Source organism: Micromesistius poutassou (assembly GCF_964030765.1).
Source record: "Micromesistius poutassou genome assembly, chromosome: 22".
In the NCBI taxonomy this organism is placed as follows: domain Eukaryota; kingdom Metazoa; phylum Chordata; class Actinopteri; order Gadiformes; family Gadidae; genus Micromesistius; species Micromesistius poutassou.
Genome location: NC_140292.1, coordinates 12,254,572 through 12,267,071, shown reverse-complemented (window position 1 = coordinate 12,267,071; position 12,500 = coordinate 12,254,572). Strand labels below are relative to the sequence as shown.

Here is a 12,500-nt window from a genome sequence, read left to right as displayed (position 1 = left end):
TTCATTTATGTTCATTTATGTCCATAACACCGCGCTGCCTTTAGAAACAAAAGCAGCCCGGTGTGTTTATGCTCGCTAATCTCTATCTGTTGGGCAAAGTTCAGGAGGAGTGGGAGGAAAACAAAAGCAGGGAGACAAGAGCGCGGAGAGCGCGGGCCGGTGCGCCGGGAACATCATTTGGAAACTATGTGGCATATTTTCCATTTATTTGGAGTGCCGAAGCCCATCCTGTCTTCCCATTGGCAGACACACACACAGCGGGAGGGATCTGCACAGCTCTGTCACTGTAACACGGCCCGTCTGTTCCCACGGAAACGCGTGGGGAGAGCCGGGCAGGAGAAAGCTGGATTTGGGGGGAAGATGCTTCCTGCGTCACGTCAGAGTATTGATCATTCGGTGGAGGACTTTGAGTTGAAGTTTACAATGGATCTTGGGATATTTACAACATTCTGGCTCGGGCCGAGAGCTTTTGCAATAGTCAGCTGGACGGACAACAAAAAAAAGAAGGCAAGCCACATACACAGATACAAAGCATAACCACACACACACACACACACTCGCTAACACACACACACACACACACACACACACACGTATTCACACACTGATTAATGTGTCCTATACCCTCTTTTATCTCTCAAACTATTGTAAAAGAAAATCATAGATGCAAAACAACAGTTAAAGTACATGTGTGCAGATAAAAGATTAAAAAATAAAAATAATTTATTACCCAACATCACCCACTGACGAAAAAACCCAGGATGGAAACCAGATGAAGTGTGTCGTTGGAGTAAATGTAAAGATGTGATTGCTACTATCCATCACCACCAGTGTTTCAATGAGCTCAACTTCTAAGCTTTTCTACACATTCACCTTCCACCCTGCGCTCTGGCTGCAGCACCATGGGAATCCCACAGGAAGTGATGTCATGTTTCTCCCCCATTCTTGGGCTCCCGGGGTGCACCAGAGATGTCAGACTGAACGTGGCTGTGCATCAGTCACATCAGTCCACCTCTGGTATTAATTATTACCCAGGAGCCTGAGGCCTTGCGCCCGCTAATCCCCTCTTACACAACCACCACGGTCATGACAGGACAAAGACAGCCTTATGCTCCCCTTTCCCCCCCTGCAATGTATGGCCGCACGTGCACTAGTGCAGGTGCGTGTGTGTGTGTGTGTGTGTGTGTGTGTGTGTGGGTGTGTGCGTGTGTTCAACTTGTAACAACAATACCTCTCTCAGAGGGGGTACTGCTAAACAGGGGAGCAGACACAGGACCGCGTCGATACTTTGGGGAACCCCTCTACAACCAAAGGTCCTTTGTGCTCATGCACTAGGCTGGATGCTGCTGACCAAAGACCGCCGCAGTGACGACCAAACGTGCAAACAGAAATGTAACCCTGTGCATCACAGCGTTTTACCAAAGGGAATTTTTAGACGGTTTCTAATCCCGATGCATCTTTTTTTCAAAGCGTTGCAGACAGTATCTACCTCAAAGACTTCTTCATCAAGTATTCTGGTCCCAAAGACTACGATTCCCTTGGTGTCCACGATGGGATGGGCGCTGCGCTGCAGCCTCTGGGTGGTCTTCTTCTTACAGTCCAGGATGAGCGTGATGGTCTGCTTGTGCACGCTGATGGCCACGCGGTGCCACCTGGGAGGGAGGAGACGCAGAGACACGGCGCGCGAGAGTCAGGAGACACGTTGGCACGGACGGACAACGCGGTGCCATCCAAATTCGGTTGTTTCTGAGATAATCCTGAATGAAATGACACGTGGCACACGCGTCATTTCATTCAGGATTACCTTGGAAATAACTGGATCGTTTTCTAAACACATGGGCGGCGTCGTAAGCATCCCCTGAAGGCGTGTGGGTTTTCTTTGATGCGTTTCTTTGAGTGCCGCGAACTTCTAAATGCCGCTCGTTAATTCATCGTTCGTAGAAAACGTGACGCACACATACAAATGAAACGCACCCCCCCCCCGGACACCGCTTCCTGTCTGCTGCGTCGCCACGGTAACCCGTGGCGACGCAGCAGAGAGGCAGCAGCCTCTGATGGACGCAGCAGCCTCCCCAAAGGCACACCTGGTTCAGGTGCTGCGGGAGCGGCTGCACGACGCGCCGCCGATCACATGATCAAAGGACCCGCGCGCGCAGCCACCTGCTCTGTGATGACAGAGAGCCGCCGCCAGCGTCAACAAACCCCCGTCTGATACGGGGTGTGCTCTGAATTTGCGGTTGTCTGATACAACGGGGCCGTGAGTGAGTTTAATTGGCGCTGTGTGGATGTGGATGATAGACTAGACTACCAGCCCAGACGGTTAAATAAATATTGTTGCCAGAAAAGGACGGTTGCTAGGGAGTTTTTACTCCCAGCCCGAGGGTTCCGGGTTCGATTGCCCATGACTTATGAGTCCAGGCACCCTTTGACAAGACGACCCTTCGCTACCTACTCCTTAATTACATATATCTGAGAGTACTTGACATGTAAATATCCAGAAGTTGTACTATGTTAAAGCAGGACTTCTGGGGGCAGGCGGCACAGAGCCTGGGCAGGAAGCCAAAAGCTGAAAGGGGCGGAGTTACGCCTTGTTTCCTGTTTCAATTCGATAAGATATTCTTCAGAAAAACTGGTTGACGATTGAAGTGTATTTCTAAGGGGGCCAGTGGACACGGTGTTGATTTGAAATCTTTACAGACACTTTTTTTTCAGTTTCTGTTAAGAGCCAATTACGCGCTTACAGATCCCTCCTCCAGCAACCTGATTGGTTGGAACAAAGATGAAGAGAAAGAAAGGGAAACGCCCCAGTCACCCAGATTTAAACGTATCACCTTAGATTCATCTAAAGCCTGTATAGTGAGACCACCTGAGAATCAACCAAAGGGGATTGTGACGCAGCCGGCGCAGAACGACTCACTCACACGCTAATACTCAAGACATTCACAGTTTCGACAATGAACACTTTAATAATATTCCTGGCGGTGAACGTACTTCCCGTCGGCCAGGTTGACCCCTCTGAAGAGGGGGTAGTCCTCCGGGCCGGGCTTCCCCGTGTGGTCCTCGTACAGGAAGACGGGCGAGCGGCCCACCTCCAGGCCCAGCTGCTGGATGCCCTGCTCGTTGTACACCGACATGAGGAAGGACTGGCTGCCCTTCTTGGGCCGCACGGTGGCCAGGATGGAGAAGTCCTCAGGGAACACATCACCTGGGGGAGACACATCAACACCGTCAACGCTCTGGACGGGGATCAGAGGTCATTGGGTTCAGGAGGGTTTGACTCCGCGGCCCAGAGGTTCCAGGTTCGATGCCCCCCCCCCCCCCCCCCCCCTCCCCCACCTGCTCTTCTGTGACGCGTCTCTGAACAAATGAACGTCGTCACGCCACTGTGAGCGGGACTGTGGGATCAAAGAGTAGGATTAAGTGGACTAAAGCTGAAAGATAAGTCATACCTATGTATACAGTAGGTGCATGGATGTTAAGAGAGGTGGCGTATGTGGACGAGGGAGAGAGAGAGAGAGAGATCAGAGAGAGAGATCAGAGAGAGAGAGATCAGAGAGAGAGAGAGACAGATCAGAGAGATTCAAGCAACTTGCCCTTACAGAGCATCCCCTGCTAGCATATTTGTTTATGGACGAAGACTAATGGAATAACCCAGACACAAGCCTGTCGGAGCAAGACTAAACACACGCAAGAGGAGCTGGGAACTGATAACATTACAAATGAGCTCATTTCACACACAGACTTCATTAAAAGATTACCCAGAATCCCTTTCTGTCAAGGTACCTCCATGCCAGCTACTGCTGTTATAGTAACGAGCAAGACAAACCCCCAAGACAAATAAACAGAAGAATGAGAAGAAATTCAGGGGCTGAAAAAAGGGTGTTAGAAAGAAGGAAAAGCCAAACTTAAACAGATAATAAATACAGTTATAGAAAGTAAATATTCCAGCCACAGTGGTTAATACGGCAGAAGAGCTTAAGGAAAGGTCTAGCCTATAGTGTTTAATGGTTCTACTGCGGAGCCTTAATCGCTCTCCTCCATTTTGTCGGAGACGGCCACATCTGCCAGACAGATGCCTGAACCCTCACAGGACATTCTGCAGGGCCCCATTACGAGGGCCCTCTCCTCCACGTGAGGCGGAGAGGGGGAAGGGGCCCCCGCGAAATACGACGTCACACAACCGATGTTAAAACGCTCGCGGGTTCAGAGTTTAAACCAATAAAAGCACAGTTCATAATAATAATCCCAGAACCCCGTCTATATCTCAGTTCTGATGAGTGGATCAAAGAGAGGAAGACGAGGCGGCAGAGCCACCGGTCAGACTCCGGCCGTAGCGCTGAACCGTCTGGTATGCGGGGAGAGCGAGGGGTTTCCAGCAGACAGGAACAGAGACACACGGGGGCCGGGGCGGTCTGCGGTGCTTTTGTAGAGAACCCCCTCCTCTGTAACTGTAAGTCATCCCCCCACCGGCCCCCCCGGAGCCCTGATGGAAAAACAAGACGGCTGGAAACCCGAGCTCCCGTCCAGGTTAACGGTGAGGAAAGGTGTCGATGCAGACGGCCGACCAATGAGGGGCTCTGGACCGGAGGGGGAGGGGGGGGGGGGGGGGGGGGCATGGGGGTGGGGAAAAGACAGACGCAGGAAGGGGCGAGAGAAGGAGAATATGTATTGAGGGGAGCAGGAGGAGGAGGAGGAGGAGGCGGGCTGTGGAGCTCTGGAGTTCAGGTCTCCGATGGAAAAGTCTGGTTTTGTCGTTAGCAGACATTCTATATTTTTATTTCCATTCCTTCACTCCCGGGTTTTCGGCGCGTCTGCCTCTGAGTGTCGTGAGGTGCTAGGACTAATTCCTGCCTCTCCTCTCTCCTCGCTCTCGACTGTATTTGGGTCAGATCGTAGGTTAGCTTGATTAAATCATTTGTGCCCTATGCTCAGAGTACAGGCCCTGGCAGCGAGCATTTCTGAGGAATTCAGCTTGGCATGCTGAGTGGAAGATGCCTTTCTGTGTAAGGCACAGGGAGAGAGAGAGAGGCCCAGAGAAAGAGAGAGAGCGAGAGAAAGAGACCTTATATAACCTCATTGAGGACTTAATTATACAGTGTAGGTGTAGGTGTGGGTTTAACAATGTTAGGAGATGAAAATGACACACTTGCGAATCTCGATGATTTACAACAATTACCCTTCCACTTTTTAATTTCTACTTGTATGTACCTTTTGCGTGCCAGTGGATAATATGCTGTACAGATACATAAAGAAACATAGCCTGCAATGAGGACGTCATCTGAGCTAGAATCACAGTGCTCAACACAGGAAGTCCTTCTGATCCAGTAACAATGATAAAGTGCAGGGGCCGGTTATAAACAAGATTAAACCAACCCCGTGTTCAGCTTTAGTGTTCTGGGTTGAAGCTGTGATTAGGGTTAGGGTTGTAGTTAAGGGTTTCGGGTTAGGATATGGTAAGCCAGGGTTAGCTGAATCCATGCCTTTTCTTTAAGTGGGGGTTAAAGTTAGCGCCTTTTGGGTTAGTCGTCGTAAACATAAATCAGTTAGCATGTGGGAGCAGTTAGCATATGGAAGTAGTTAGAAAAAATAAGAAACCTCGGACCAACAGTTTGAAAAAAAAAAGGCACGTTAAAAAAAAAAAAAAAAAAAAGTTCTTCAAGCAGAGGTCTCTTCTTTTCCTTGGATCCATCTCTGGGAGAACTATTACAGTTAATAGCCCAGAGTTCTGGCCTCAGGTTTTTAGAGGGGAGAGGGGAGCTGGTGGTTTTTCTGCCCCTGGTATCTCCTTTCGCTGTGCTGGCATAATCCCTCCTCTATCTCCTGCCATGTGCTAACTCTCACCCTCGCGTCTCTTTTCTCCTTTAGTTCCAGGGAACCTAAGGGAACCTAAGATGCTCTGAAGATCTTTGACAATCAGCGGAGGAATCAGAGCCCAGCGGTGGGGATGCTAGCCGCGGACGGCTCTGCTCGGCCATCTGTTGACGACGTGAACACAGGAGACTGGAGGAAAATAAATGATTCTGCAATTTAATAGGGTATTCAGTCAACGCCGGGGCCAACTCTCCTCCTCAGAATTTGAGGTATTTTCCTCAAATCGGCGGACCGTAGAGGACCATTAACTCTTGGAGTCCTTTTGAGTGAGAAGTAAGAGAGAAGAAATAAAGACGGCGCCAAATAGGCACTTTGAGACTGTATTTTGTAGTAGGTAACACCCATTACGTAAGGCAGGTAGATCAGTTAAAATAAAGCCTTATATTAGTAATGAAATGCAAATAAATGCGCCATCCTTATGCATCATCAGGGCTAGGGCCAGTGCTAGTTCTAGGGCCTGGGTTATGGATAAGGCTAAGGCTAGTGCTAGTGTTAAGGCTAGGGTTATGGATAAGGCTAAGGCTAGTGTAAGGCTAGTGCTAGTGTTAAGGCTAGGGTTATGGATAAGGCTAAGGCTAGTGTAAGGCTACTAGTGCTAGTGTTAAGGCTAGGGTTATGGATAAGGCTAAGGCTAGTGTAAGGCTACTAGTGCTAGTGTTAAGGCTAGGGTTATGGATAAGGCTAAGGCTAATGTAAGGCTAGTGCTAGTGTTAAGGCTAGGGTTATGGATAAGGCTAAGGCTAATCTAAGGCTAGTGCTAGTGTTAAGGCTAGGGTTATGGATAAGGCTAAGGCTAGTGTAAGGCTAGTGCTAGTGTTAAGGCTAGGGTTCAGGGTTAGATTGAGGGCTGGGGTTTGGGACAGTGCTGGGGCTAATGCTAGGCATGAAGCTAGTCCTAGTGCTAGGGTTAGGGCTAGGCTTTAGGGCTGTGGTTTAGGTTTATAGATAGATTTAGTCGATTTAGTACCGGGGCTAAGGCAGATGCTAGGGATAGGGCTAGGCTTTAGGGCTAGGCTTTAGGGCTAGGGTTAGTGCTAGGGCTATGGCTACGTCCAGTGCCAGTGCTAGTGCAAGGACTAGGCTTTAGGTCTAGGGTTTAGGATAATGTTTCAGATGTTAAACCCCTTCAGAAGGATCAGGAGAGCGCTGGAGTACCAGATTCCCACGTGAGGTCGAGGTGAAGGAGGAAACGACCGTAAGCAACCCCCCTGAGTTTTTCCAATACGACGCCAGCGTTTCAGGGTGAATCATCCCCTCCATGTGTTTTCTTAATGATCGCATGTCTGCACTTGTTCTTTCCAGCACATCATCGGCGTCATAGCAGACTGTGGTTCTGGGGTCCCGGGACAACATGTTCCCAATCAGAGGAAACCGTGTTCTTCATTTTCAATATCATAACCAGAACCACCAAAACCACGGCTAGTTTGTGGTTACATTAGTATGAGTCGCCAGAGCTTCTGACTTGTTCTGTTTGCTTGTTTTAAGACGTATCAGGGAGATGTATCGGGGGTGTTTAGATGATAACAATGAGGAATATACTCTCAACAATAGAGAGAGATTTTGGTTCAAAGTATAAGGAGTACCAAAGTAAAGTTGATTTTTTTTGGGGAGGGGGGGGGGGGGGGGAAATACATAGAATGGAAAAAAAATGATCTCACACGTTTGGCAGGCTTCTGGTATCAGTTAGCATCGTACACTTTGAATGCCAAGAGAATAGAGCCAAAGAGAGCACTACATCACAGACTGTAATATCGTCTATTACAGTTCCCTAAAGTCTCAAACAGATAGTTCTTCTGTTTGTATCTTCAGACCATGTGGTGCCTTTTTGAAGTCCCTCAAGTGGCCCCAGTTGCCTTGTATTTTGCAAAACTATTATTTTGCGAAATCTAGACGGGTACATGTGTAATTACAGCACTGTGTATCTAAAGAGACTCACGTGCAGCACTCTTTTCGCAACGATTACAGTTGAGTCTGGGATGCATGCAACCTCTACGGGAGCTCTCTGGGCTTCTGGATAGAGCTTGCATGACAAGCTTTTAGATAGAGCAGCCATGAAGTATTTTTAGAAAGAGCCAGCATTAAGATTTTTTAGATAGAGCTTTTATGACAAGCTTTTAGATAGAGCTTGAATAAAGAGCATTTAGATTGAGTTTGCATGATAAGCTTTTAGAAAGACCTTGCATGAAGATATTTTCGACAGAGCTTGCATGAAGTGTTTTTAGAAAGGCTGATATGAAGAGATTTTAGACAGAACAATAAAATCTTTAAGATTGAGTTTGTACAGTAAGCTTTTAGAAAGAGTTTGCATGAAGAGCTTTAAGATAGAGCTCACATGACAAGCTTGGAAAGCAAAGATCACCAAAGGGCAACCATTTTATGAGAAGCTTCTGTTGAGATGATTTGTTTTATTTTGAAGCTTACTAACCAACTAGAGGGTGTACAGTTTTCACAAAGGGGAGTATTCTTCTGTTCTATTTCTGAGCTTTAACTTTTTCCTATCATCTCCTCAACTTACAAAACATGGACATCCAGTCCCAAATTATATCCTGACACAGAAATTGAATCAGAAGTATATCATTTTTTATGGGAGTATATTTGTTCTAAGAACATTCTCAAGCATTAGAGCGGAGAGCGATATAGGTCAACACATACTACGGCCCAGAAAGTATAAAAGGTCCAATTGTCAAGTCGCTGGGAAAAAAAACAAAGAAGGAAAAAAGAAGAGTTGGAAAAGTAGGAGGAGAGAGAAAACAGTGCAAGCTCTGCACCACAGAACGGTTTCCCAGTGCCACGTCAGCACAATAGAGGAAAAGTGGAACCCCCACCTCCCTCTCTCTCATTCCCCCTCTCCCTGCCTTTTCCATCCCCGGGCTCCTCCTCCTGTTATTGGATCATCATGGAAGACCTCTGCAGTACAGTTCACTTCTTGTTGCATATCTGTCGAGCACTGCAGTGTATAAGTTAGCACTGCTGTCCCGGCCCTTAGGGGTTCCACACAGGGAACAGACGGCTCAGTCCCCGTCATGTGTCCTGCTCTTTCATTCTTTCTTTCTTTCTTTCTTTGCGTCTTTCTTTCTTTCAGTCGCTATGTCTTTCTGTTTTGTCTTTCTATCATTATTTCTTTCAGTCGCTATGTCTTTCTGTTTTGTCTTTCTTTCATTCTTTCCTTATTTCAGTGACTATGTCTTTCAGTTTTGTCTTTCTTTCTTCCTTCCTTTATTTGGCTCTTCTCCTCTCATTCGCTCTGGCAAGCCCTGCAAGTCTTTCTGATTAGTCAATGTTTTTCTTTTCATTTTTCTGTCTCCTCGTAGACTTTCCCATCTCCCACATCCTCTTTGTGTCTCTGTGTCTGCATGTAAAATGTTCATGTGGAATGCGTTTGATGACTGACACAGATCGTAATGCAGATTTCTGTCTGGTATGGTTTTGGCTGGAGGTTTCTGCCGGAGCTCTGCTTGTGTGGACTGGGCGAAGGCTCACCTGGATACAGTTGTTTGGTGGGCGCGCTGAGCTGGGCCTCTCTGGATACCTTGTAGGCCACGTCCGGTCCGTTCGTTGACCTCCGATGTGAGCAGAAGCCTGTTGTTTTCGACACTCCCTCGGGTAAACTGTGAAAATCTAAAATCTTCAAAAGGTCCGCTGGATCAGCTACGAGGAGAAGACACAAAAACAAACAAAGAAACACATGTTAAGACTTTTACAAAACACTTCTTTCAGAGCAGACCAGTAAGTCTGCCTTTTAAGAACGCCGGACATTGTCGTTCTGACCCTCAAACCCTGAAACTCAATATTTATCCTTAAACCATTGTTGGGTGTGTTTTTTTTCTTTCTCCTTTTCTAACGTTGTGGGAATTTTGTGGGGACGTCTCATTACAGCCTCGGTCACCGACGAGGACAGGTTTGTTTTCTATCTCGGCGTCCGTATGATGAGACACAGAGAAGCCGTTTATAGACGGCCCATAATCACACGCTTCACCCAGAATCCATCCACTCAGAGAGCCTTCCCCATGAGCCACGGCCTCCCAGCGGCCACAGCCCTGTCATCAACACGCCCTCAGGCCCCGGGCCCCCGGCTGCCTGCTACCCGGCCATCGTTGCAGCACCCTGGGTCAGGACCGAGTGACACCCGGGTCTGACCTCCGCGACCACACCGCCGCCACGCTGAAACCACCAAGAGCACACAGCTGTTCCGGCAGCCAGGGGCCCCCGTGCATACAGTAAACACATGCATGCATACACACGCACGTGTGTGCATGCATGCACGCGCACACACACACACACACACATTCACTCACATACTTAGGGTTGATCGGCCTTGACACAGGCTAGAGGTTAGGTTTAAGACAACACACACACACACACTCTTCTGCAGACATCCTCGCACACACAAACACACGGACACACACGCACACAAACACACACGCACACACACTAACATACAGATCCTGACATGCACACACACACACACACACACACACACACACATACTGTGACAATCTTCCCTGTCAAATTCTTAAGCTGTCAACCACACACACACACACACACACACACACACACACACACACACACACACACACACACATTCATGCCCGAAAAGATAAATTGTCTTAGCGGGTGGCAGTTACTTAAGAGCACTTAACAGCAAACTAGGACTACACCAAAACGACAAAAGCTTTTACGACATTTACTGAACACGGACCTCTGGAACAACCCGCGACACAACGTGACACGCCATCTTAGATTGCACCGTTTCAGGCGACATGAATACTTAAACATTGGAAACACACACACACACAAAAGACCCGCACACATCCATCCTATGCCGACATTCTGACACACACGAGGACCACATACACACACGGAGGTAAGGCAGGCCTTTGTGCGGACGGCAGGACCACACACACTTAATGGCGTCGTTCACAAGCGCTCTCAGCGGCCATCGGACAGTAAAGATCCGCTTTAACCCAGGGAAGAAAGGGGGGGGGGCGGTGTGGGGGTGGGGGGTGCAGAGCAGAGGATTGTTTTCACTTTGTCCGCTGCCCTGCCGCAACCTCCAGCTGGATCCCATTACATGTAGGCCTACACTCACGCGCTACGGAGATCAACCCCGAAAATGCTTGGAAATTGTTGCACAGCCTCCGCCATTTTGAACCATCCCCCCCCCCCCACCCCCCCCCCCCCCCCCCCCAACTCGCTTCACATCCACAGAGTTATCTTTAAGAAAGAACACGCTGAAGAAACCTAGTTTGTTGTCCGCATCACAAAATAATGACAAGCGCTGGGACCCTAAAGCGCTCAGTGACACTATACAGTTCATCGTGTCACGGTTGAAGTGAATCGAGGGTGAAAAGCCTCGGTGGGGCCACACCATAGCCGCTCAAGTCCTTAAACAGGCTTCTCGGTTGTGTGTTTCTAACCGCCGCAGGCAGGCAGTGGAGGAACCATGCGCACCGTATTAAATCTCGTTAGGGGGAGCATCTCAACTGTGAATATCTGAAGCGGTGACAGATATAATTCTGCACATGAATATCTCAGGAGGAAAAAAAATGGAGATTTGAGAGTTGAGATTGACATTCCACGCCTCATTTTTACACGGCCCAGTACGACGAGCAGACAAGTCGGCCCGTGCGTAAGAGCGCCGGTGGAGGGGCAGACGGCAGAACGAGAGGACCTTTTTAGGAGAAGGTAAAGAGAAGGGTGACCAGTAAACTAAGCCTGCTTCTGTCATCGGACCACAATGAACAGAGACACAGCTGAGCTCTGCAGACACCGGCGATGAGAGAACGATTTAGTCACCGTGGTGACTAAGCACACTTAATGTAGCCCCGAGGGAGCTGTTAATGTAATGCAGGGGCAGGGCAGGCCTAATTGTGGCAGGGGCAGGCCTAACTGTGTCATTGATCAACCGCCAATCAAAATGGTTTGCTCTTTGCTAAAACTAGCAAAAATTGAATTGCTGATATTATGATATGATGTGTTTTGATATGTTATGAGTGCTGGTAATCACAATGATCACCCAAGTGCTATAATCACTTTAATCACATTGCCATGATTGAGTGATTGTGTGCATGTGTGTGTGCGTATGTGGTTTCAGTATTCAAAATCCCTTAATCTGCCTTACTTCCAGCTCATGGCTGGTAATAATGTCAGCCAAAGTGCTATTCCAATAGTTTTTCATTCGTTCCATGTTGCTCAATCTCTTGTTGGTTTTAGGGAGATAATCCATCCATAACCAAATACACTATTGGAGTTGTCCAATTCCTATGAATCATACAATGGGAAAGCGGGAAGCATTTAGTAAAAAACCAACAGCGCCGATCCAAAGACATCGCTGCGTCTTTGCCTTTCTTCCGTTCAAGTCCGCACTCGAGTCCCACTTCCACACGGGGACGGTGTGATGGACGTCGTTACGAGCCTCTCCGCTGCGTGACCAAAGCCTCAGTGTTCTCTGTAGAAGCCACATCAGCCCGCTCGCACCACTAAATTACATTTCTCTAATGTGCCAACATCCTCCGCCCTGAGGCCGGTACAGCGCCCGCAGACCCCAGGCCAAGGGTGTACTTACACACGGTCAGCACCACGCCGCCGCGGTGGGGCCACGCCGATGCAGGTTAACCAAACACACACAC

The 12,500-nt window shown here is 48.4% G+C and overlaps 1 protein-coding gene across 1 annotated transcript in view; it reads right to left on the bottom strand.

Moving 5' to 3' along the window:
* col5a1 (procollagen, type V, alpha 1) overlaps window positions 1-12,500 on the bottom strand; it is a 70,058-nt gene that overhangs the window by 47,829 nt on the left and 9,729 nt on the right. The window contains exons 2-4 of the mRNA XM_084486815.1: window positions 9,352-9,519; window positions 2,992-3,205; window positions 1,490-1,652 (exon numbers count right to left, since the gene is read on the bottom strand). Of these exons, the coding sequence (XP_084342941.1) occupies window positions 1,490-1,652; window positions 2,992-3,205; window positions 9,352-9,519 (545 nt within the window). The remainder of the gene's footprint in view (window positions 1-1,489; window positions 1,653-2,991; window positions 3,206-9,351; window positions 9,520-12,500) is intronic.